Raw genomic sequence first — 26,805 nt, forward strand, 5'->3', positions numbered from 1 at the left:
ACTGAAATTACTGGATCCAAGTAGGCCATGACCATTATAGATCTACTCTGATTAGGACAATCTGATACATTCCATGGTAAAGAACATGCAGAGCAAAAAGGTTCACTTGGAACTTAAAAGGTTTTTATTTTATATTATCAAGGGAGGAAACCTAGCTTCAAGTACTTCCATTCACCCCAATGCAGGATATGTTTTCAGAGCCTACCAGTCACATTTACCATTACACCAGTCAGTGTAATTTAAACGGCAAGCCCTAGAGCAAAGAGATAAACATCACAGGAAACAGTCAAACAATTATGTGTGTTTGCAGCAGGAACACAAGATCAAATGGGGGAAAATATCAGTGCAACAACCAGAATATTAAATCATTATAGTCACATCTTCTCCAATGCCCCTTCCCTGAGCTATTAAATGTCAAGCTGATCTGATCTGTATTCAAATCCATTTTAATTAGCATACTTCCAAAATTCCCCTATGCCACCCTAACCTAACCTGATCTCCCCCAGTCCTTTTCCAACTGCTTTCTTGAGTTAAGGGTTTTCAGGGAGGGTAAGGGGTGGATCAGAAACTCCCAAGTAAAATGTATGTGATGATGCAGGCTGAAGACCTGGAGATTGACTTTTATGGCAAAGGTGCTTTTCAGAGATGGGATCAGTTGTGTTACATTACAAGGTAGTCAAGACAAAGCACCCGGACCACCTTGGACCAGTTCCCAAGGAAAAAATAAAAACTTTATAGTCTTTTGTTTCGTAGCATATTCTTGTTCCTGACGTTTCTCATTTCCCACGAGGAACTGGGCTTAGCTATTCCAGCAGACGAGGCGCAGAAAAAAAAAGGCCCCCACAGATCTTGTTCCATCAGGGTAACAGCTATCTAATCAACAATGTGGCTGAGATCCTCCCTCTCCTTGTGGACCAGGGTCTTTGTTGTCCAGCCCCACCGGGTTTGCTTCTGCAAATCTGGTTATCGCCAGGCCCGGTTGAGGAGCTTCACCTGAGCCAGCCTCTTGGTGATCATGGTGGCAAAGACCAGCCCGAAAAGGACACTGCTGATCAGGACGTAGTCGTAGTCATCCTTCAGGACGTCAAACTGCTTGGAGGGGTAGACTCGGGTCTGGTAGATGTCCAGGCCGTACGCCACGACCTGCAGGTGAAATTAAGAAAACAGAAGTGACAAAAGGCCAAGGACAGCCGAGTCCTGCCTCAAGCAAATGTTTGGATGTAGTTGGTGCAGGGGGGGTACTGAATCAGGCCAAGGAGTCCATTCCTGTCCTTGTACGGTGCCACCGACAGGCCAGAGGTTCCCTGTCCCTGATCTAAGCCCCGTGTGACCATCACCACCTTGTAGAAGAAAGTGCATCGTTCGAGTGAGGAGTTAAGAGGGCTCACCAGACATGTAGACTCAAGGCCTGATGGGGCCGTGTAAATGCCTCTCATTCGGGAGATGGTCTGGTTGTAGTTGATGAACCTCTCTGCATGGATCTGCACGTCTGGGGAATACGGGATCAAGTTTTCTTCCCTGGAAAAAGGCAAGCAAGAGCAGGACATCCAAGCAACAGGCTCAGCCACCTCTCCACAAGATTCATTTGGACTGCTCCATGGGGCTCCCCCCCCCCAATATTGTGGTATTTTATATATTGTAACTTCGCTGTTATTTTCATTGATTATAATTTACTGAAATTGTTGAGAGTGAATTTCTGTTCGATTATTTGCTAGTATTTTGAGAGTTAATTTTATTGCATATTATTATATTCTAACGGATTACTGAATATTACTTTATTTTAAGTCATTTCTATTGTGACCTATTTGTATTGGATCACATTGTTAAAAGATGCGAGATCTATGCTGTATATTTTGTTGTTTTTTCAGTTGGTAAATTGCCTTGTGTACAACAATATGGAAAGGCAGTATACTAAAAAAGAAAGAAGGAAACAAAGAAATGAAAAATGAAGGAACCTCCTCAAAGCCCCCCTCCCTTCTCATGTTGCATTTTATTGATGATTTTAATATTTCTTTGTAAGCTGCTTAAAAGATTTCACTACAATAAAGTGGTATCTTAATTTTGTTAAATAAAATAAATAGATAAAAGGTCTGTTTAGAACTTCAGGGTTGTGGAACCAATAATGATGATTGGAGGCTGAGGCCTTCTAAATATTTCTGGACTACAACTCCCATCATCCCAGACCACTGTAATTGCTGGAGGGCACAGGTTCCCCAATCCCCAATCCTGATAATGGGAGAAAGACCTTTCTTTTCTGCAGGAATTCCTTGAGAGTGGAATCCAATCACAGTAGACCACACAGGACTATCGATGGACAAGCTGTCTGGCTTGGGGCAGCATAAAAAGGACTTCAAGAGAAAGACCAAAAAGTGAATGTTGAGGGAAGGAAGAGTGCTTCACAGAACAGGACCTATCTGGTTTCTACCTGAGGCCAATCCTAGTTTCCTACAGTCCTTCTACTAGATTGCCTGTCTAAAATCTGCTGCACACACTCAAAGGCTTCTCCAAAGGCCTAGGAGTTACACCCACCCCAATTTCCTTACCTAGTTTGCTCTGTAGGGATTTCTGGCCGCCGTGGGTCCAACAGAGCCTTGGGGAGTGAAAGGATCGCCCCAGAAGGAAGTCCAACTGCAGAGTTACAAATGAAACAAACACCACGGCAAACGTTATTTCAACAATTGCCACAAAATTCACACAAAATTCCTGAGCAACAGAAGTGCTAGATTATACAATTTTCTAAGATTATCGTATAATACCGTATCATGATCATGATTATAATACCGTATAATACCGTATCATGATCAGGAATGCATTGCAGTGCAGATCTCCATGTGTTGCCTTTCAGCTAGAATTACTATTTTCACGGGCAAATGATTTGGAGGTCTCCTGTATCTCCTTTTGGGGTGATCCAAGTTGTACTTTCTGTTGCTTTCTGTGTGTTGCCACTGTGCAGTGCTCTCAGAGTCACAAGACTCTGTTTTGCATTCCAGAGACATTCCAGACTGTTGGAAGTCTCACGGAAGACAGGAGACGGATGTGATGTTACTGGTTTCCTGCTCCTTTGTTTTTCCGTTGCTCTCTGCTTTCACAGAGAGAGGCTGTTTCTTTTCTGTCTGCGTAACTAGAAATAAAACTCTTAGCATGCAGCTCATATTTCTCGTCCTTCCCTGTGCTGGATACTCTGCGTAATGGGAACGTGCTTGGAGCCTTATCAGAGGCTCAGGTCGTTAATCATGTCGGAGGCGATTCCAGAGGAGTTGCTCAGTCGACATTTTTCTTGAAAACCCATTGTACATAACAGAACTTGTGCACCATTCTCTGGAAACGGAAGCAACTTAAGTTTTCCATGTTCCTAAATGCTTAGCTTTGGAGCATGGAGAACAACTAATTGGTGTTCTTCCCACACGCCTCCTAGAGTGATCCTAGGAGCCAACTTCAGTGGCTGACTTGCTTCATTCCACTCCAATCGGCATGAAAAGTGAGAAGACACTTTTTCGGTGGCTCAGAAGCCGATTTCATGCCGATTGGGTGGCTCGAGGACACTGAGGACAAGAGACCCTGCTGCAGAAATAGTAAAGGGTCTTCAAATTCCTCACCACCCCGAACCACTAGGCCTTTGGTAGAAGCTGATGGGAAAGCCTTTCACTGCATGTTCTGAAACTGAAAGGGGCTGCTCCCTCCCCGCTTCAAGGTGGCCACACTCTCAAATCCCGATTGATCAGAAAGCTCAAAACCCGGCCCGCTCCTTAACTGAGCAAGTGGCGGCTGGTGATCCCCCGTTCTGTGATGGTGACCTCCATAGCACTGATGGCGGAGGGGAAAATGTAGGACTGCTGCAGGACCTGGGGCAGGAGAGGGCGGTCCAGGGAGCTGAAGGCCGTGGCGTTGTACTGCTCCGTCCCCTCGTACAGCTCCAGCACTGTGAATTCATTGCGGCGGGCCTTGGCATTCCAGTACTGGTACTGTGGTGGGAGAGGAGAAAGCTGGCTCAGAAGTAATAATAAAAATACTAATAACGATCAATCTAAACTACTTTTAATACAATGGTACTTTGGTTCTCAAATGCCTTGGTACTCAAACACCTTGGGTCTCAAACGCTGAAAACCCAGAAGTGTTCCAGTTTTCAAACGTTTTTCAGAAGCCGAACATCTGATGCAGCTGTTGGCTATTGTTTCCGGGGCACCTGCACCTATCAGAAGCTGCGCCTTGGTTTTCAAACATTTCGGAAGTCAAACTGACTTCCGGAATGGATTAGGTTTGGTGCTTTTGTTTTTGCTATTTATTTTGTTTTTTTGGTTTTGAGGCTTTTTCAATTAATTTGTTTTTGTCACTGTGTGGAATCCAGTTCAGCTACTGATTGATTGATTGATTGATTGCTTAATTGTGTGACTGCGGAAATGGATAAAAGTCCCCTATCCAAACAATGACTATCATCAGTGCAGGTAAGAATTATTATTTTTTAAATCATCTACAATACAGCCTTTTTATTTTATAGTACAGTACATGGATTATTGCTTTCATTTTATGGATCAGTGGTCTCGTTGGATAGTAAAATTCATGTTAAATTGCTGTCTGGAACAGATTAATCCATTTTGCATTACTTTCTATGGGAAAGTGTGCCTTGGTTTTGGAATGCTTCCAGAACAGATTAAGTTTGAGAACCAAGGTACCACTGTATGGTATTTTAATTGCTGCTGATCCTAACTAAAACCCCAAACTCCCAGGCAATGGCACACTAGGCCTTTCTCCTTCCACAACTCCTTCATGATGGTCTCACAAATTCCACCCGCATGAAAGGGTAAGGCATGGGGACACTGCTTACCACCACCCAGTTCTCCGAGTGGACAATGTGGACCGGCCCCTTGGCCTTCTTCTGCACCGAGGAGTGGATGATCCGGCCAGTGACGCTATCAATCAAGTGGATCCCAATGAACGTGCGCTCCGGGTGGGTGTCCGTGCTCTCCGTCACCACCGCCAGCAGGTTCGGGTTCAACGACTGCAACAAGACAAAGGCTGACACCTTGAAACAGGCCCTACTAGCCTGTGTGTCTCCTTCCCAGCATGAAACAATGTGACTCATAGGGGGAAGTTGTCAGAATTGGGGGATGAAAAGCCAGCTGGCTCAGCCCCAGCTGGAGCGTCTCCCTCTCAGCCTTGCCGCTGCAGAGATCCATCGACCTCTGCTCCTCCAACGTGCGTCTGTGACTCAAGATGAGCAGCTTTGAGCACACATTTCTCAGCAGTGTAAACTGCGCAACAGATGAGGCTTGAGGCGTGGACACATACTAAACTATGCATTTATTATACATAAATCAGGGCAAAGAGAAACATGTCTCCTTGCCGTCTTCTCCGAGAGAAACTGAAAACAAAAACAATACAGAGCAGAAGTTCCGCTCACGGACTCCAGCAATCGGTGCTGGAATGTAAACAGACATGTAACATGCAACAATCCACATATCTGCAGCTCGGGAGGAGTGTAATCCCAACAGAAGTGCCATGGCTCTGTGTTCAAGCACTCGCTTTGCATGCAGGTCTCAGGTTCAATTCTCCAGGTACAGCTCGGAAAATCTCCTGTCTGAAACCTTGGAGAACTGCTGCCAGTCAGTGTTACCAATACTGAGCTGGTCAGTCTGATTTGGCATAAGAGAGTTCCCTATGTTTCAATTTCAATCAGCTCCCTTTTTAAAGAACCACAAGGACAAGACTCTTGTTTATTTTGAGGGGAATTACAATGGCTGAATATTAAAGCTGCTGCCAACCAGACAGTATTGAGCCAGGTGGACCCAGGGATCTGTCTAGATATAAGAAAATTTCCTATGCTTCTATTTACCATATTTTTCGCTCTATAAGATGCACCAGACCACAAGACGCACCTAATTTTTGGAGGAGGAAAACAAGAAAAAAAATATTCTGAATCTCAGAAGCCAGAACAGCAAGAGGGATCGCTACACAGTGAAAGCAGCAATCCCTCTTGCTGTTCTGGCTTCTGGGATAGCTGCGCAACCTGCATTCGCTCCATAAGACGCACACGCATTTCCCCTTACTTTTTAGGAGGGAAAAAGTGAGTCTTATAGAGCAAAAAATACGATAAATCAGCTCTTTATTAGGAATCATGAGGATTAAGCTCTTAAGTTTATTTTACGAGGAAGTGCCAAGGTTCAGCATTAGAGCATTTGCTTTGCATACAGAAGGCCCTAGGTTCATTCCGTGGCAGCATCTCGAAGTAGAGTTGGGACAGAATCCTGCCTGAAACCCTGGAGAGCTGCTGCCAATCAGTGTAGGCTATATTGAGGTAGACAGAACCAGGCTCACCACAAGGCATCTTTCTATTCTTCCTATGAGAACTGCAAAGGCATGTGATGCTGTCTGACCCACTGGACGTTCACACACCCTCTCCTACCTTGTAAAGAACACTGCGATCTCCCATCACCCGGCCCTGGGAATGGACGTGTTCATTGGCCCTCTTCCCCTTGATGGTTACGATCCGCTGCACGTCAGGGGGGATAATGATCTCCCAGCTCTCCTCTGTTGTCAGGTCCTGCAACAAATGGCCAAGAACCCCAGGATGTAAAAAATGTCAAACTGATTCCTAGAAGGTCCTGTCCTCCCAATATAAGGCCCCCAGTCCGAGATGTACTGAAAGCACGATTCCTTGCTTGCATGCAACTTCCCTGCACAAGAAGCTTAATGCATACAGAACCTCAACCCGCTGCAGCAGGTGTGTGGGATCTTTGGCCCTCTGGAAATTGATTAACTACAACTGCCATCAATCTCCATGCTTACTGGGGCTGGTTCAAACTTCCACTTCCAGGGTAAGCCCGAGAGTGCCCACTGATGACATCACTTCTGAGTTGGCCAACCTGGACGGACACGCCAGCAGTATGGGGGGGCACTAAACCCCTCAGTTACAGGCCCACAACAACACACAGAGTATTTAACACCATCTTAACAAGGGGGAAATGAGAGCTAAGTACCTTTTGTACCCACCCTGGAAGAATGGCAGATGAAGGTGATAGACTATGTGGGACTGGCTGAAATGACTGGCAGAATCCGAGACCAGGGGAAAGAGACGGCGGAAGAAGATTGGAAGAAATTTAAAATCTATCTTAAGAGACATTGTAAAATTAATGAGTGTTAAAATGTTGTGATTATAGAAAGTAAGTGGATTACAGCTGTAAAGATTAAGCTAAAAGAAAAGAAAAGAATACAATTAGATAAAATTAAGGGTGAGGATTTGCTGAACCAAATTTGAAATTGGAATGCAGAAAGGGGAGGTATGAGGAGGTCGGTGAAGTAGGTTTTAAGAAAATAAGGTTTTGAAATTATACTTGTTTGTTTTGTGTTTGTTTGTCTGTAGTATGTAATGTGTATGTTTATATAATTTGTGAAAATTTAATAAATATTATTTTTTTAAAAAAGAGAGCCAAGTACCTTTTGCAGCCTCCGTCCCATCAACTTGCCCTGTTCGGTGTCTGCCAAGTAAAAAGAGACAGTCGGAGCAATTTCCTCAAGCTGCCGGAGGACGTTCCTTGTCGCTGGGAACACTGTGACCTGGAAGGAAGGAAGGAAGGAAGGAAGGAAGGAAGGAAGGAAGGAAGGAAGGGAGAACGGGTCAAAGAAGTGTGAGGGTTTTTCAAGAGGCTTTCCGCATAACCAAAGGGTGAGGCAAACCGCACCTTGAACTCATCGTCAATCAGAAGCAGCACTTTGGCGTAATCTTGGTCCATGATGGGGAGCAGCAGGGACTGGAGGATGGGGCGGCTGAGCACCGGAGGGGCCACCTGGCTCCACCTCCCAAAGATGGGGTTGAAGACGTAGAGGGAGCTCTTGCCGGTCTCCTGGGAGAGGAAGAGGCACGGGGGCAGGAAGCTCATAAGAAAGTAAGAAGAGCATGCTGGAGCAGGTCAATGAGCCCATCTAGCCCAGCAACCTATTCTCATAGTGGCCTCAAAGCAACAAGCAGGATTGAGCCCAAGACCCCTCTCCCCTCCTGTGGCTTTCCAGTAACCAATATTCCGAAGCCTCCTGGCTGCAGAGCATAGCCATTGGGGCTAGTAGCCAATGACAGCCCTCTCCACCTTCTTGGATTTCTCTAATCCTCTTTTAAAGCCATCTAGGTTGCTGGCCATCACTGCCTCCTGTGGGAACATGTTCCATAGTTTAACTCTGCGCTACGTGAAGAAAGACTTTCATTTCTCTCTCCCGAATCTTCCCACAATCAGCATTCCCACAAGTTCCAGTGATATGAGGGATAAAAATGTCTCTATCCACTGTCTCCATGCCACGCAAAATTGTTATAAACTTCTACCATGTTGCCTCTTCTTTGCCTTTTCTCTAAAGTAAGACACCCTAAACACTGCAACCTTTCTTCACAGGGGAGCCGTTCCACCCCCTTCAGCATTTTGGGTTGCCCTTTTCTGAACCTTTTCCAACTGTGCAATATCCTTTTTGAGGTGAGGCAACCAGAGCTGCACACAGTATTCCAAATGCAGTCGCACTACAGCTTTGCATACTGGCATTATGATACTGGCAATTCTATTTTCAATTCAGTTTTCAAACTCAGGGCTTGTTAGCTACCCACAGATGAACTTTCCCCCTACAATATCTCCCATGTCCAAACAGACCATCACAGACGTGGGTCCTGACCTTGTCCTTGACCAGGAGGGTGCACTGCGGAGGGTGGGGGAAGTGGGCAGTTGTCCTCTGGACCATCAGCTTGAAGGATGAGCCCGGCCGCACGTCCTGGAGGTACTGCTTCCACAGGATGGTCCCGGAGCTGCTTTCGATTCCAAAGAGCTGGACAGAGAACACAAAGACCGCACAATGGTCAAGCCACACGGGTTCATATGGCAGAGAGGCTTGATGGCACAACAGCAAGCGGACACAACAGCATGTGGTGATCTGCATGGAAAATGATTCCCGCATTGTAAGGGGTTGGACTAGATCAGGGGTAAGCAAACTTCTTCAGCAGGGGGCCGGTCCACTGTCCCTCAGACCTTGTGGGGGGGGGCCAGACTATATATATATTTTTGGGGGGGAATGAACGAATTCCTGTGCCCCAAAAATAACCCAGAGATGCATCTTTAATAAAAGGACACAATCTACTCATGTAACAACATGCTGATTCCCGGACTGTCTGCAGGCCGGATTTAGAAGGCGATTGGGCCGGATCCGGCCCCCAGGCCTTAGTTTGCATACCCATGGACTAGATGAACCTTTGGATCCCTTCCAACTCTACAATCCTATGATTTAAATATTGTGCGTGGTGGAAGAGGGTGGCTGCCTTTGCGCTGATCCAGTGAGACTCTTCCTAATGTTCTCATTAGCCGCAAGAGTCAGGAGTACAACCTCCATGTTCAGTGGCAGTCTACCACCTCTTAACGCGAGGCCATTGCCTTCATGCCTTGCTTGTGGGTTTCCCACTATGGCATCTGGTTGACGATAGTGGGACACATAGGAATATGGGAAGCTGCCTTATACCAAAGTCAGGCCCTTGAGTCCACCTAGGTTAGTTCTGTTGACACTGGCTGGCAGCGGTTCTTCCAAGTTTCCAGAGGCAGAGGACATTCCCAGCCCTACAAAGCAGGCGCTCTGCCACTGAACTAAAGATAAGACTTGACCCTTGATTTAGCAGAGCTCTCTTATATAACTTAAGTTCCTGGCTCACAAGCACACTCCTCACCTTTCCAGAAGCTGTGACCACCACAATCATCTTCTGCAGGTTAAACTCATCCCGGGCCAAGTTGTCAATGTTGACTTCGTTCTTGATCTGGCTGCGGGGCTTGCGGGCATCGTAAAACATCTTCCAAAGGTGAGCGGTCCAGGCCTGGAGGAGGATGAGCTGAGAGGACAGGCGCTTCAGGAACATGCCCAGCAGACCATCTGGAAAGGGAGTGAGAGAACGTATCACACCCAAAAATTAAGCAGAGGTTAAGATAGAGGGAAGAGCCTGCAGCATGACCAGATGAGCATTGCTCTTGCGTTCTCATATTCTTAACTTGGCTGACATTTCTGAGCCTCTCTAATAAAGAAAGCTTGAAGCCGTTGCGAAATCCCTCCTCTTCCAAGCTTGGGAGAAGGACAGGGGATCTTGGACACGATTCCTCACTGCTGGCGAGCAGGAGAGCAGGTTTGTGGAGCCATGTGGTCCAGACAGCAAGCACAATTCAACAGGACCAAGGAAGCTCATGGAAGAGACAGAGCCCCATAGATTAACACAGATAATCTCTCTCTCTCTCTCTCTCTCTCTCTCTCTCTCTCTCTCACACACACACACACACACACACACACACACACACACCTTTCCAAAGCAAGATTGTCAAGAAAATCAAGTGAAAAAGACAACTGGAGAATTACCTTGAATTGCTGGTTCCATGACAGCAAAAAAGACAAAGCAGAAAATATTTGAAATGTACTTACTGGAGTAAGAACAAAAGCCGCAGTATCAGAGATGTAACAACTAAATTGTGGAACCTTCCCTGCAGAAATTATTTTGGCCCCTTCATTACACAGCTTTTGGAGAATGCTGAAGAAGCACCTCTTTACACCCCCCACCCCCAGCTTTTGACACAAGATGAATATTTTTAGGAACCACCTTGTTTTTGTAATTTTATCTTTTTAAAAGTTGTTCTTAATGTTGTGTTTTAACTGTTGTTACCTGCCCTGAGACCTTTAGGGTGAAGGGTGAATAATAAATTGCAATCCACCTGTGCAACACTACCTGGCAGCCTTGCTGACTTGGAGGGTCTTGTTGAGTTTCCTCAGGACTGGGAAAGGGAAAAAAACACCAACTGTGGCTTTACCTGCTTTCTTCCCAAATTCACCCTCCAGCTCTGCCTGCGCGCCGGTCAGGGGCAGATCCACCATCTGCAAGCTGACCACTTCAGCCAAAGACTCTTCTCTGCTCCACAAAACTTTCCCTGTGGAGAAAAAACAAGAGATGCATAGGTAAAGGGACCCCTGACCATTAGGTCCAGTCGTGACCAACTCTGGGGTTGTGGCGTTCATCTCGCTCTTATAGGCCGAGGGAGCCGGCATACAGCTTCCAGGTCATGTGGCCAGCAGGACTAAGTCACTTCTGGTGAACCAGAGCGGCGCACGGAAACGCCGTTTACCTTCCCACCGGAGTTGTACCTATTTATCTACTTGCACTTTGACATGCTTTCAAACTGCTAGGTTGGCAGGAGCAGGGACCGCATAACGGGAGCTCACCCCATCATGGGGATTCGAACCGCCAACCTTCTGATCGGCAAGTCCTAGGCTCTGTGGTTTAACCCACAGCACCACCTGCATGCATAAAGGTAAAGGTAAAGGTACCCCTGCCCGAACGGGCCAGTCTTGACAGACTCTGGGGTTTGTGCGCCCATCTCACTCAAGAGGCCGGGGGCCAGCGCTGTCCGGAGACACTTCCGGGTCACGTGGCCAGCGTGACAAAGCTGCATCTGGCGAGCCAGCGCAGCACACGGAACGCCGTTTACCTTCCCGCTGGTAAGCGGTACCTATTTATCTACTTGCACCCGGGGGTGCTTTCGAACTGCTAGGTTGGCAGGCGCTGGGACCGAGCAGCGGGAGCGCACCCCGCAGCGGGGATTCGAACCGCCGACCTTCCGATCGGCAAGCCCTAGGCGCTGAGGCTTTAACCCACAGCGCCACCCGCGTCCCACTACCTGCATGCATAGGCGGTCGTAAAAGGAAATATGGAGGTGGGGCTGTCTCCAGTTTTAGCGGACCCCTTGAAATGAATGAATCTGACTTAGCTCCATTGGTTACAACAGGTCTACTCTGAGGGAGATGCAACTCTTAGACTGCAATCCTAGAAACACTTGCTTGGAAAGACAGCCAGGGCTTCTAATTCTCCTTCTTAGGCCATTGGCAAAACCATCTCTCTGTCGTCCAGTTACCAGAAAGGTAAAGCCTGGAGTGTGGGGTAGTGGTTAGAATGCCAGACTAGTAAGCTAGGAGACTGGGCCATGAAGCTCACCCCTGCCTCTCAGCCTAACTTACCTCACAGGGATTAAATGAGAGAGGGAACTGCATATGCCCCCTTGAGCTCTGTGGGGAATAAGTGCAATAAATGAACTGTGCAACACAGCAGAAAGGTCACCTGGTTGCTGAAGGAAGGAGAGCATGTGATCCGCCGTCTGCACCAGGGCTCGGTAGCCTACAGAGTCATCTTTCTTCAGAAACACCTGAATGTAAAGCTGAAAGAAAAAGGGGAAAGGAGTGGGCAGGTGGATGGAGCATCAGGGTATCATCAGCTTGCAGGATTAGCAAGATGTCCAACCAATTAAGGAAGCAACATAGAGCCTTCTGAAAAGACTGCTAAGATTCTTGGTGTGGGTAGTTATATGATTGAGGCCTGTTGTTCATAGTAACTTTATTTTGGAGAGGAAACTTGGATTGTATCCAACCAAGTTTGACTTAAGTGCAGACCTGTCAAAATTAATGGGCTCAAGTAGGTCATAATTTAAGCAAGTCTGCTTTGAGGAGAACTGAGAACTTAGGTCCATTAATTTAAATGGGTCTGCTCTGAGCTGCCCCCCAAATACAATTTGTGATTAATATATATAGTCTCGTCCATTGTGTTCCCCGTGGACAGCACAGAAAATTCAGACACCCACCAAGGCCCCTCTGCTCCCGCTCTCTCCCCAAGACCACTCCCCATACCTGTTCTGGCCTCGAAGAAGTTTTCTCCAAGGTGAAGCTGATAAGGGTATCCAGCAGCCTCTGCCCAGTTTCAGCCAAGTACAGATTAATTACATAGGACTGGTTGTGGCAGGATAAGGATTCCTTAAGTGTCATTCAGAAGAAATTAAAAGAAAGGGGGGGGATAGGATTTAATATCAAGGCCACCGTCATGCATGCAGTATCACCATGAGCAACAGAGTAGCTACCCGACCCAAGGAGTGAAGATTGTGATGGGGTGGGGTGCACTGTCCTGAGAACAAGCCTGCATGAATAAAAGGGTCATGCTCTCACCCTCCTTGCTCCTCCTTTGCACGCGGGGAAAGATTAAAAAAATCTGCTTTTATAATTGTTAATAGCTCCCCATTGTGCACAAACTCAGGAAACTGTGGTTTGTTCTAACTCAGTTGAGGTTTTTTAAAAACAAAGGTATTGAAGCATGGCTTGATCCCAATTTGTTCTAACTCGCCACAGTTGGAGCTAACTACAGTTCCTTGTACAACGGCCTCAGTCCTATATACCTGAAGGAGCGTCTCCACCCCCATCATTCATCATTGAGGTCCAGCGTCAAGGGCTTTCTGGCGGTTCCCTCACTGTGAGAAGTGAGGTTACAGGGAACCAGGCAGAGGGCTTTCTCGGCAGTGGCGCATGCCCTGTGGAACATCCTCCCAACAGATGTCAAGGCAATAAGCAACTATCTTACTTTCAAAAGACATCTGAAGGCAGCCCTGTTTAGGGAGGTTTTTAATGTTTAATGCTGTATTGTGTTTTTAATATTCAATTGGGAGCAGCCCAGAGTGGCTGGGTAAACCCAGCCAGATAGGCGGGGTATAAATAATAAATTATTATTATTATTGCTACTACTACTACAGTGAACTGCCCTTGGTTCTAAAACCAAAGTAAAGGTAAAGGTAAAGGGACCCCTGACCATTAGGTCCAGTCGTGGACGATTCTGGGGTTGCGGCGTTCATCTTGCTTTACTGGCCAAGGGAACCGGCATACAGCTTCCGGGTCATGTGGCCAGCAGGACTAAGCCGCTTCTGGCGAACCAGAGCAGCGCACGGAAATGCTGTTTACCTTCCCGCCGGAGCGGTACCTATTTATCTACTTGCACTTTAACGTGCTTTTGAACTGCTAGGTTGGCAGGAGCAGGGACTGAGCAACGGGAGCTCACCCCGTCGAGGGGATTCGAACCACCGACCTTCTGATCGGCAGGTCCTAGGCTCTGTGGTTTAACCCACAGCGCCACCCGCGTCCCTAAAACCAAAGTAGAAGATTTCAATTTCCTCTTCTTTCAGATGGGAAAGGAGAGGGGAAAGTGTGCAGACCCAAGGCTTGTGCTAGCTCATGGTCATAACATAAGGCCAAGGTTTCCCTGTTACACCTGAAATCATAGTTTTTGCTAACTGCAGTTGTGAACCTAGACCATTATTCTGAGCTTCCAAACTTAGGACAGGAAGTGCCGCCTGCTTCCATTTTCCATCAGCTTCAGAAGTTCACTCCTGTCTCCGTGGTCATTAAGGCAAAAGGACAGTCATCACTGTAGCTTGTCAATGGGTGGTGAACACAGACGTACCAACAAACCACAGTCAGGAGAAATCATGTTGTGTTATGCCGATTTGGTGGCCTCTCTCAAACCATAGATTGTGAGCTGACATGAGGTCAGAGGTGAGTGGTGAGTTCATGGCAGGCAATATTTGAACTGGGGACTTTGCGAGCCATAGCTCAGCCTCTCAGCCACTGCACAACCTTAGCTCTGGCGCCTGGGTGTTCACATCCTTCCAAGTGTCAGACGCATTATCATCTGCCATGTTGCAGTTGGTAAGGGGGATGATAATGCAGGCAAACTTTACATGGCTGTTGTGTGGATGACAAGATAATCCACATGCAGCACTCAGAGAATTTGAAACCACTATAAATAGTATCCATTTAAGCTACTACTTAATTTGTTGTTATTTAAAAAACAAAGCAATAATGCCCTCTTTGCACTCACCAGTATTTTGGCTCACAAGAATACCTAATTTCAGACTGTGGGCAATTGCCTTCTGCAATTTTATTCTTTAACACAAAAGAAGTCTACCACAAGGTTTCCAAAGTCACACAGTGGGAGAATCTCAAGTAGTAAGAATGTCTGAACAAACCAAGATATAAAACAAGACTAGCTGCCTCCTTTCACACAAACCAGCAAACCAACTACGAAGCTGTCAGCTATAGTTCAGCCTTCCCCAACTTGGTGCCCTCTAGATGTTTCAGACTACAGTACCCATCAGCCCAAGTAAGCATGCTTGTGCTGCCCAGGGCTGTAGTCCAGCTGCCTTTCCTGTTTCCTGCAATCTGAGAAATTATGGTTAACAGCTTCTGTAACAAGTCAGGACACTAAACCATGGTTTGCAGTTGACTTCAAATCTTGGCTCATCCCAGAGCTATTAACTATAGTAACCTGATTCAGAGAAAATGGGTAAGTTAAGTTAAAGACATCACCATTTGTTTGCTGGCTCACACCGGGAGAAGGGAAGTTGCCAAAATGTTTGTATCTCAGCTTATTAAAAGTAGAGAGATGATTGCCTGAATGCAGACAAGTAATCACACTGCAGCAACAAAAGCCAGCATGATCCTGAGGAAGTCGAGGGCATTTCAGGGACAAGCCAAGCTTCTGATTTCACCCAACATGTCACCCTCAAACTTACCACTTCGGACTTGCAGGTGAGGACCGCGGCTACCGTTTTCTCGTTGGTGGTTGCGAAGGTCACGAGGACAGCCTGAGAAACGCAGCAGTGAGAGAATGAGTAAGGAAAATGCTCCTGGAAGAAACACTGGGTTTGGTGGGGTGAGAGGTGCACTTAGATAAAAGTTCCCTTGGGTGACCTTGGCCTAGGAGCTTAGGCAATAAACCTGAGCCTGAACATCAGACTACAGGAGGACCGGCTGCCTACTGAAAAATCCCTGCACCGAGTCATATCACCAGCTCCCCCTGCTCAGATCTTCCTCTTAGAGAGACAAATTTCCCAAGGTATCGAGTAGAGAGGGATTTCGGTAACATAAAGAAGTTGCCTTATACTGAATCAGACCCACTGGTCCATCTAGTTCAGTATTGTCTGCACTGGCTGGCAGTGGTCCTCCAGGGTTTTAGAAAGTGGGATATTCCCAGACCTACTTGGAGATGTCAGAGATAGAGCCTGGGACTTTCTGCATGCAAAGCAGATGGGCTGTAGTTAAGTGGGAGAACTTCTCAAACCAACTGCCCCTGATCTTTTTAAAACAGGAGGTGTCCTGGAGCCTTCTGCAGCTGAGATGCAGAAACCTGCCACCTTCCAGGCATTGCTGGGCTCCATCATCATCCCTGGCCACCGGCAATACTGCCTGGGCCTGATGGAGTTATAGTCCAACATCCTCTAGGTCGCCACAGGCTCCCCACCCACTAACTAGACCGTCACTTACATTTACAGGTGGGTTACTGCCATCACAGCTCTGCCTTCTTTTAATGTAGGGATGTGAAGCTTGTGGTCCTCCAGAACTTGCTGGACTACAACTCCCACCATCCCACCTGCCAGCATGGCCAATCATCGGGGCTGGTGGGAATTGGAGTCCAACAATCTCTGGAGGACAACAGGTTCCTCATTCCTGATCTATGGAGAGATCACACACACTGCGCTACAGCCCTTTCTCAATGTACATCGGCAGAGTTGGTAACATTCCTCAAGGGGACTGGCTTTTAACAGGTAAAACATCAAGGTGTTGGCACTGCAGTGTAGGAGTGCAAATATCCAGAGATGTAGTGATCAGGTGGGATTGCTATGAGGAATTATAACAAATATAGAGTAAGCCATCTGTGTCAGTAATGAAAGCATTGTGTTGACTGGGTTTAAACTATTTTGATATGATTCTTGATCAATCTACACCTCTGCATCTCTGGCCATTTCCTCTACTGCCCCTTTCTCTTTCTTGAGGAGTCACGTACACAGTCCAGTTGCTTCTCCAGGCAGGCTCCTGGGTCATCAAAGACAGTGGGCAAGTTTCTTTGATGTAGGATGTTAATCTTAGGGCCAGGAAACAGATCTCACATGAAGGTCCGCTGTCCTCCTGGCCATCTTTCTTATCCTATGTATATTGCTTGTTTATTACCTCCGGGGTTGCCAAATGCTCTTTTTTGTAGTTCTGTTCTTTGTTTACCTTGTGCTTAATTAGTTTTAGTAGTTTAACTTGTCCCCACGTGGGTTTATGGAAATGCTCAGAAGAAATCTGACTGGTTCTTACGAACACTCTGTAAAAAGTTCTTTTGTGAATAAAACGGCCTGGGCCAGGGGCTGCACACGGACAAGCACAGAGAGACGATTATACGCACCCTTCTCAGAGTCTTGCTGGTTCAAGCCTCTGTGTGTATTCTTATTAATCAGAGTTCAATCCTTCCTTTACTTTGCGAACACAACACTGCAGTAACAGCTTCTCCTCTTCATTTTTCCTTTTTAAAAATAATAATAATAGGGCACCATTTCCTTTTACCTGCGGAAAATCCCGGAGGAGGCTCAGCACGCCATTCCGATGCTGGAGCAGCGCAAAGTGGCTTGGAGACAGCTGCAGGAAGAACTGGGTGCGGGAAGCGCTGGCGGAATTGGGCTGAGAGGAAAGCAAACGGGACGGGAAGCCGCTGGCAAACTCCAGACCAAGGGACTGTGGAGGGGGGAAGAGGAGGAGGCAAGTCAGGCAAACATGGGATGTAAGAGGAGGAGGAGAGCCCTGTAGCATCCAGCGGCCAACCAAAGGATGCCTCTGGGAATCGGAAGCAGGACCAGAGCGCAGCAACAACTCTCCCCGTTTGCCTCCAGCAGTGGAGAGAGTATATCGCCACTGATGGCCCTATTCCCCATGGATTTGTGTAATCCACATTGGTGTCCATTGCTACGCAAGAACATTCGATCAGACCACTGGTCCATCTGGCTCAGCATCCTGTTCTCACAGTTACCCACCAGTTGCCTCAATGGGAAACCAGCAACTGGGATATGGGCACAACAGCACTCTGCCATGTGCAACTCCCAGCAACTGGGATTCAGAGGCGTATGGCCTCCAATGGGGGAATTTGTCTAACCCTAGCTGACAGCTATCACTACATCCTATAACGTAAAAACATGGGCCTTGAAGCTAGATCTGGTCAAATACTCATCTAACCCAGCATCTGGTTCTTGCAGTGGTCAACCAGAAGTCTTAAAAGGATGCCTGAATGGAAAGGCGGAACTTTCTCTGCTTGTGATTTCCAACAACTGGTTGGTACTCAAGGGCTTCTGACTATAGGGGCAGAGCACAGCTGTCGTCGTTTGCAGCCATTGATAGCCATTCTCCTCCTCTATGGAGGCTATCCATGTTATTGACCTTCCCACAGGGGTTCCCTGACACAGATGGTGCAGCATCAAAAAGACGGGGAAATTAGCTGCGTTACAAAAGCCATTGGAAGAGCACAGCTGAATAAGCCATCACAATGCAGTGCTCTGATCTCACCGAACTCTGTGCACAGAATCTGAGCACAGCAGCAATCTCCCGACTTGGGGATTCCCTGTAAATAGGCTTTCCAGGGGGGAAACTGGGGACATTTTTGTCCTGACAAGTTTCCCCAGCTAAATAAATGGGTCTTTATCAAGAGTAGCCACTTGTTAGGTTTTTAGTCTTGTTTTGAATGCATCTTTAAACAAAAACAAAATCTGTTTTTAACTGCAGTGGAACCTCGGCCCCCGAACAGAATGCGTTCCGGGAGTCCAGTTGACTCCCAAAATGGTTTGAGAACCAAGGTGCGGCTTCTGATTGGCTGCAGGAGCTTCCTGCAGCCAATCGGAAGCAGCGCTGGATGTTCGGCTTCCAAAGAACGTTTGAAAACCAAAACAATCACTTCCAGTTTTTGATCATTCGGGAGCCGGAACGTTTAGCTCTCAAAGCGTTTGGGAGCCGAGGTACGACTGTATCACGTATGTTAATTGCCTTGAGAGTAAGGTTTAGAAGGCAATTCATAAATCAAAGGTTTTATGATTATTAACTGGCATTCAGAGGAGGCACACTGCCTCCAACAGGGGAAGGAGAACATAGCTGCCATAGCTAGTAACCCTTCAGATACACCAAGTTGAAAGCCAAACCCATCCAAAGGTATCAGCCTGCTTCCTAGACCCCTCACCTGCAGTGGAATCTGCTTCACCTCTTCCCCAGAATCCAGGGACAAGGCATAGAGTGAGTGAGTGGCTGAGTCGGCGCACAAGAGGACTCCCTCTCCGACCACGCCACAAGCTCCATTCAGAGTCCTTGCCCAGGGGGCTGCCACCTTGACCTGCAAAAGGAAAAAAGTGTTGAGAAACTGGATTCACATCCCCAACAGCAGCTCCCTTCTCCACCACACACAGCAGATACATTTTCATTAAGAGTCTAAATACTGATATAATATGCTGTCCAATTTATCAAGGGCACCTGTTGTTGTTTTTCCTTTTTAGTCAATCAAAAGGTTTTGTGATGATTCAGCGGTAGCCAACACGGTGCCCTTGAGATGATGCTGGACTACAGCTCCCATAATCCCTGACAGGTGGTCATGCTGTCTGGGGCTGAGTCCAACAGGCAGATGGACGGCCGCAGGTTCCTTGTCCTTGAACTCTTGCTTTCGCTGCCCCTCAGCTAGCTCCCTCCATCCCTTGCCTATACTGTCCCCAGCTACCTCTGCCTTCTTTTAATGAAGGATGGAGAGCCTGTGGTTCCTCTGGATGTTGTTGGGACTACAACCCCTGTTATCCCTGACCACTAACTGTGCTGGCTGGGTTGATGGAAGCTGGGAGTCCAATCACAGTTACAGTTTACTAACCCAATTGATTAAACACTGCAGTGCTAAAGGTAAAGGTAAAGGGACCCCTTACCATTAGGTCCAGTCGTGACCGACTCTGGGGTTGCGGCGTTCATCTCACTTTATTGGCCGAGGGAGCCGGCATATAGCTTCCGGGTCATGTGGCCAGCATGACTAAGCCGCTTCTGGCGAACCAGAGCAGCACACGGAAACGCTGTTTACCTTTCCGCTGGAGCGGTACCTATTTATCTACTTGCACTTTGAGGTGCTTTCAAACTGCTAGGTTAGCAGAAGCTGGGACCAAGCAACGGGAGCTCACCCTGTTGTGGAGATTCGAACCGCCGACCTTCTGATCGGCAAGTCCTAGGCTCTGTGGTTTAACCCACAGCGCCACTCGTGTCCCTGCTAAAGGTAAAGGTAAACCATTAGGTCCAGTCGTGACCGACTCTGGGGTTGCAGCGCTCATCTCGCTTTATTGGATGGAAGCTGGGAGTCCAATCACCTCTGGAGTGCACAGTTACAGTTTATTAACCCAATTGATTAAACACTGCAGTGCTACTCAGGAATAATTCTCACAGGGGTCAGTCAAGTTCACCCTTGAGTAAGCACACACAGAATCACAGTCTTAAATCTGCAAATTTTCCAAATGCCATCCTCCCTCCTGGGGAAAAAAGTAAGCAAAAACCCAGCTTTTCGCAAGGAAACAGAAATTCCATTCTGAGCCCAGACCTTGTCCTACCTGTCTTGTGATCTCTCCATCCTCAACGCTGAAGGTTACGATGCTGAAGTGGCTTTGAGGACTGACTCCAACTGTGTGCACCGCCCCCGTCCCGTGGGAATACACCAGCTGATACTGGACAACCTCACTAGCAAGGAATATCAGAAGTTGATTAAGTCAGCTGGCTGTCACCACAAGTCTTTGGGGGACAGGGGAAGGTAGAGCTTGGAAGCTCCAGGGTCTACGTGGTCACCTTCCAGCCTACCAGCAAAGCAGCCCCGAGGAAGCATGACAAGAGCAGCTGCCTCTTGTTTACCCCCAGAACCTAGTAACCAGTGGTAGGCTGCCCCTGAACATGGAGGTGCAACCATCAGTAACAAATGTCTTCAGATTTACATGGAATGACAACACATATCTAATGATCAGGCTGCTGGAGATGTTACTTCCACAGGCAAAACAGCACCATATGCACATCACCAAACTGGGGGGCACCCAAAGGTTTGTAGAAGTACCAAAAAAGGGGGGGGAGTTAAGTTGAGGAGAAGGGAGCCCTAAGATCAGACCAATGAGGACTGTGAGCATGGAAAGTTGACTGATTAGCTGATCAGAAGGCAGATAAAACAGAAAACCGTGAGAGGGGGGTGGAGGAGGTGGAACAGAATGGAGCAGCTGGAATACATAGGAAAGGGTCTTACAGCAAGTCAAAACCACTGGTCTGGCTAGCTAGCATTGCCTACACTGACCAGCAGCAGCTCCCCAGTGTTTCAGGTGGAGGACATTCCCAGGCCTACCAGGAGATGAATCTGGGACCTTCCGAATGCAAAGCAGATGCCCTGTCAACAGCTACGGCCCTTCCTGTGTGTTTTCGTATTCCACTTGTTCTTGTTTAACTGATCCATCCCAATGTGCATAAGAAGAACCTAAAGGCCCTTGAGGAATCTAAATCCTGAATAAGCAGCATGCAACACCCCATTTACAGACCTCGTTTGCCTCCTAGGAAGACAATGACCTAATGTTTTTCTGCCTGTGTGGGAGCGTATTTATTTTTGGGGGAGTATGGCAGAGCACTTAGCTACTTTGGTCTATTATTTCCCAACCCTTCCAGGAGATGGATTGAACCTGGGACCATTCTGCATGCAGAGCAGGTGTTCTACCACTGAGCTACAGCCCCTCCCTGAACCAGAGACGAGCACGGCCCACGATCACCTCCTACCTTTCTGGCAAATGCTCTAACCACTTCTGATGGCCATTGGAGAGGTAGTGAAGAGAGAGCACGTTCTTCTTCAAGATGGCTACGTGTTTCACCATGTCCTGAAGTCCCACCAAACTAGCCATCTGAAAACTTGAACAGTCAGACACACAAATGGTTTCTTACAGCCACAGACCAAGAGAACTCACCGCAGAATTACAAACACAACTAGCTAAAACAATTATGACTAGAGGATGAGATTCAATTTGTTTCACAAAACTGATACGATGCCTGACCGCAGAAACAAACCTCAAAGCAGTTTATGAAAAGAACAAAAGAATGGAATTATAAGGGAAGGGCGGGGAAGCCAATTAAAAACGGCTATTGAAAACATTCCAAAATAATTAAAACCAGCAATAAGTTAAAAGCCAGATTAAAACAGGCACCAGCGTTCTATATGCCTGGTTAGGCCAGCCTAAACAAGAGCGTTTTTAGCAGGCCCAAAAAAGAGAAGAGTGAAGGTGTTTGCCTGATCTCAGTCAGCAAGGAGCTCAGAAATGTGGGTGCTGCCACACTAAAAGAGCAATTTCTAAAAAATGTGGAACAAGTATTATGTGGCACCTGCAAAAGTGCCAGTTCCCTAGATTGGAGCGGTCAGGTGGGCTTATATGGGGTAAGGTAAGGTGATCTCACAAGCAAACTGGTCCCAAGTCACTCAGGGCTTTATTTATTAAAAGTAACAACTTGAGCTCGGTCCGGTAGCAAATCGGCAACCAGTGCAGGTCTCTACAAATGTACTTCCTTTTTTCAAGGAACAGACAAAACACTACACCTTATTTATGCTGAAGTCAGAAAGCTTTCTGCAACCCTTTCAATAAAATGGGAAGAAGCATCCCTCAAGCAAAAGAACATAACGTCTACAGAAGATTTTCCAGGGAAAGAGTTCTTAATCGTGGGAGAATCAACCTCTGTATACACTCACAGTGCAGAGGAAGAACATGATCAGCGGGACCCTATATATGGTGATAAAAAAATCTGCCATTACCCCCCAAAAGGTTGCAAACGAGTTCCCCAACATTCCACCCACCCACCCAAAATTCTCACCTGCCAGCATCCATCGATATCTCCCAGTTCAAGCCCCCGATGTTGGTCTCCCAGGAGCGCAGGAGGCGACCACCGTTGGAGACAGTGATGGCATCTATACGATGGGGTGGTGAAAACAGCTGGTATAGTATAAGTACCCACAAACAGAGCTCAGAAGAAGCGTACCCCTCCTTCATAATAAAGAGGTGGTGAATCTACACCTGACTTTCCTCATTTTGTTTTGGAACAAGCAAGGCCTGCAGCCACTCCGTCTCATCCATTTGTGTTCAACTCTATAGAATGGGACGAAGAACACAGGACTCTCCCCAGGACATACCCTCTCCTGGACCAGCTCAGCACCCTCCTTGAGGGTTTTTATAGGACTGCAATTATGTCCTTGGACTCATATAATGGTTCTTGCATGCCCAGACAAAGGATAAAGAGAGGCATATGCGTGTGTGTGTAGAAACCAGACTGTGCTAAGGTAAAATTCACACTTGTTGCTCTGCCCACTTTTGACTCAGTAGGGAATGCAGGCCTCAAGTGAAAAAACAAGGCTCCCTGTCCCTATTGTAAAACAGCCAAGGACTTGCTGGGCTCATAGTTTTGTCTCTCAACTCTCAGTCTTCCCGCCTTTACCCCAGTATGGCTCCCCTTTATCACATACACAGCCCAACAAGACAATGACAATAATCCACCAACAGCATACAAATCAATATGGCTAACCTGATCCAAAACACCCACAGCCAATCACAAACAAACAACCACACCCTAGGCCAACCCCAACCTCTCTCACCACCAAAGGAACACAAGTGAACAGCACAAGCAACGCTGACACCAAACCCTACATACATTAAGCATCATAGAAACATCGCCACCCTACCCCACCCCCATCCATCTTCCCTCCCTCCACCCCCCTTTTTTATTCTCCCCGTAATGTCTCAACAAATGAAACGGATTTGTAAAAATGTTACATGGAAAAAATACGAGAGACATTACACTTGCTTCTGTAAAACAAGAAAATCTTTAATAATAATTAAAAAAGAAAGAACTTTCAGTCTTCCTTTCTGTAAAATGGGAACACTCAAAGAACCAGAATTTGTGGGGAGGGGAGATCATTAAGAAATATTATGGCCAGCACTACAGACCTAATAACTCAGCTAGAATACAAATGCTTCACTTACCTTGTCCATGGATCAGCATTGCATCTATCGCTCCTTCAGGAGTTCCTTTGTCCACGTGGCGCCACACTTAAAAAGAAACAGGAGTCCAATGAACAGAGGAAGCTACATTTCAAGAGTTGGGCCATTTTATCTAATAGCACCCATTTCTCCCAGAATTGCAGAGTTTGATGGGACCCAAGGGCCATGTAGTCCAACCCTTTGAAATGCAGGAATCACAACTCAAGAATCCCTGACAGATGGCCATCCAAACTCTGCTTAAAAACCTCCAAGGAAGGAGAGTCCACAACCTCCCAAGGGAACCTGTTCCCCTGTCAAACCACTCTTATAGGCAGAAAGTTATTCCTGATGTTTAGTCAGAATCCCCTTTCTTGTAACTTGAAGCCACTGGTTTGAGTCCTACCCTCCAGAGCAGGAGAAAACAAGCATGTTCCCTCTTCCATCCGACAGCCCTTTAGATATTTGAAGATGGCTATCGTATCCCCTCTCTGTTTCCTCTTTCCCAGACTAAACATTCCCAGCTCCTTCAACCGTTCCTCATAAGGCTTGGTTTCCAGACCCTTGATCAACTTGGTCGCTCTGCTCTGCACACGATCCAGCTTGTCAATATCCTTCCTAAATTGTGGTGCCCAGAACTAGACACTGTGTTCCAGATGTGGTCTGGCCAAGGCAGAATAGAGTGGTACTGTTACCATTAGCCTAATGCACTCATAGCAAATACCGTATTTTTTGCCCTATAGGATGCACTTTTTCCCCTCCAAAAATGAAGGGGAAATGTGTGTGTGTCCTATAGGGTGAATGCAGGCTTCAGGAAGCTATCCGCAAGCCTGGGGAGCCCGCGGGAGTTCCCGCCGGGCTCCCAAGGCTTGCGGATAGCAGCCTGCATCCCAAAGCCTGGGGCATGCTGAGCAGCTCGCCCCGGGCTTCAGGCAGATATCCGCAAGCCTGGGGAGGCCGGCGGAAGTTCCCGCCGGGCTCCCAAGGCTTGCGGATAGCAGCCTGTTCTGGGGGCTGGGGTCGGGGGAAGCTCAGGCTTCCCCCGCCCCAGCCCCGCGTCTGGGGGGGGGGAATAGTTTTTTTTCTTTATTCCCCCCCCAAAAAAAAACACTAGGTGCGCCCTATGGGCCGGTGCGCCCTATAGAGCGAAAAATATGGGTACTCTACATGCAAAGTTGCCTTAGTCTGAGTTGCACATCCACTCCAGCCCCTGCTCCTCATGCAGAGGTTATCACCAATGCGTCTATCAAAGCAATAGGTATAAACAGGCCCCGTCCTGTCCACTGCCTAAGAGATACTCACAGATGTCTCCTGTCCTGGAGTTCAGAGCCGCCATCACATTTTTCTCGGTGGCCACAATGAGCTTCCTGGAGCCCTGCGAAGCTTCCAAGGAGGCAAACTTAAGCTTTCCCACATATTGCTGTCTCCTATTAGAAACACAAAGGGGTGTGTTTTTGTTCTAAAAATAATGAACAGCACATAGCAGAAAGTACAGTGGTACCTCAGGTTACATATGCTTCAGGTTACAGACTCCGCTAACCCAGAAATAGTACCTCGGGTTAAGAACTTTGCTTCAGGATGAGAACAGAAATTGTGCTCCAGCGGCGCAGCGGCAGCAGGAGGCCTCATTAGCTAAAGTGGTGCTTCAGGTTAAGAACATTTTCAGGTTAAGAACGGACCTCCAGAACAAATTAAGTACTTAACCCGAGGTATCACTGTAGTGAAATAATATGGTCAGTTCTGTCAGGCACCGAACATTTAATGCAAAACTTCATGCAACTTTCAAAATAATCCAGATTTACTATGTAAACCACATGAGTCTCTGTTAGGGAAAAAGGTGGGATACATAAATAAATAAATATTAACATTAGGCAACATCAAAGAACAGAGGGTCTGCAATCAATCAATCAATTATGGGGGTTTGAACTAGCAGTGACTGATCAGGGGTTCTCTTTCCCTCCATCAGCTTATATTAGAAACCTCCCTCCCTCAGATCAGCACTTCCTGTGGCGGGGAGTTCCGCAGGTGAGGTCAGTTCGGCCTGTCACCCACCAGTCAAACTTGCCCACTTGGTCCTCGTAAACGGCGTCCGCTGGGTGAGGCGAGAACAGGAGAAACAGCTGGAGTGACAGCAAAGGCCACAGAAACCAGGACGCCGCCATGACAGGCCGGGGAGACTTGGGGGGGGGTCAAGAGAGGGAAGGAGGCCCTCGCTATCCCATCGGGCACCGCGGCACCATAGAGCTTCCGGGACCATAGAGAGCAGCTCCTAGGCCTTCTGCCTCCATAGAGATATGTAATGAGAAGAGTTAGAGTGACCCCCCCAGTGATCTGGAGGCAGCAGTTTCGAAGCCCCTTGAGACTTTCCCCCCTCCCTTCGCACGCAGAGGGCGGAGAATGTGATAAATATATAAACATTGTAATTATTATTCTTTTAACCACACCTGTATCTGCCACCCAGAAGCAAAAGCGAACTACAAAGGATGTGGGAATAGTTCCTGCTCAATAAGAAATCAAGATAGCATTATTTTTTTTACAAAAGAATGTACTTAAATGGTTTATTGAATATTTACATGTAAATTATAAACAGATGAAAACATTGGCAGGGTTGTTGTAATAATCTGCAGTTTTGTAAGAGTATATATTTAAAGAAGATGAATAAATGAGTAAAGTTAATTTGGATAGGCAGAAGATATTAAAAACAAATTTAAAGAACCGCAGAAAGAGGGGGAAGGAAGTTTTGAAATGTCAAAATGATGGTAAAATTAGTTAAATGTATAAAATAAGTGAAATGTATGAACTGGAAAAGTATAAATAAAGAAATGGAGAAAAAATAGTTCCTGCTGATTTAGGTCCGATGTGGGATAGAAATGTTTAAAAACATTATTAATTAGCAGCAACATGGATTATTATCAGAGCGACCCGAAGGCTCAGTTGAGGATTTAACTTGGAACTTTCTGCGTGGAAAGCTGGTGGAGATGGTTGTCCAAAGTCAACCCAGAAGTTGAACCTCCAGGGCCCATCTTCCTTTCAAACTCTATGTGACAGAGACCGTCAGGCCCTGAACGGAAGCAGCCCCGGGGTCCTGCCTATGACGAGGAGCCACCCGAGACAGCGCGAGGACCCCTCTCGGGACTGTCTATTCAAA

The 26,805-nt window shown here is 47.0% G+C and overlaps 1 protein-coding gene across 1 annotated transcript; it reads right to left on the reverse strand.

Moving 5' to 3' along the window:
* Positions 1-604: 604 nt before the first annotated feature.
* EMC1 (ER membrane protein complex subunit 1) lies at positions 605-25,864 on the reverse strand. The gene is made up of 22 exons (XM_082229937.1): positions 25,710-25,864; positions 24,960-25,084; positions 23,664-23,729; positions 22,501-22,594; positions 21,421-21,549; positions 20,229-20,355; positions 18,839-18,988; positions 17,185-17,352; positions 15,372-15,443; positions 12,667-12,789; positions 12,104-12,200; positions 10,803-10,919; positions 9,683-9,882; positions 8,647-8,796; positions 7,677-7,838; positions 7,432-7,551; positions 6,401-6,538; positions 4,823-4,996; positions 3,752-3,962; positions 2,544-2,628; positions 1,389-1,518; positions 605-1,143 (listed from the first exon to the last, which is right to left on the reverse strand). Exons 1-22 carry the CDS (start codon positions 25,817-25,819, stop codon positions 964-966), a joined length of 2,928 nt encoding a protein of 975 aa, XP_082086063.1. The 5' UTR covers positions 25,820-25,864; the 3' UTR covers positions 605-963.
* Between the last annotated feature and the right edge of the window lie 941 nt (positions 25,865-26,805).

The sequence above is a fragment of the Podarcis vaucheri genome (assembly GCF_965113315.1).
Source record: "Podarcis vaucheri genome assembly, chromosome: 7".
Classification (NCBI taxonomy): domain Eukaryota; kingdom Metazoa; phylum Chordata; class Lepidosauria; order Squamata; family Lacertidae; genus Podarcis; species Podarcis vaucheri.

What these genes read in the sequence shown, in the direction of transcription:
- EMC1 (XM_082229937.1), bottom strand. Translation starts at nt 25,819, where the DNA reads ATGGCGGCGTCCTGGTTTCTGTGGCCTTTGCTGTCACTCCAGCTGTTT. An exon ending in CAAGTGGGCAAGTTTGACTG is followed by an intron (nt 25,085 to 25,709) that starts GTGGGTGACAGG and finishes TGTTTCTAATAG; the next exon opens with GAGACAGCAATATGTGGGAA. An exon ending in TGGGACGGAGGCTGCAAAAG is followed by an intron (nt 6,539 to 7,431) that starts GTACTTGGCTCT and finishes CATTTGTTGCAG; the next exon opens with GACCTGACAACAGAGGAGAG.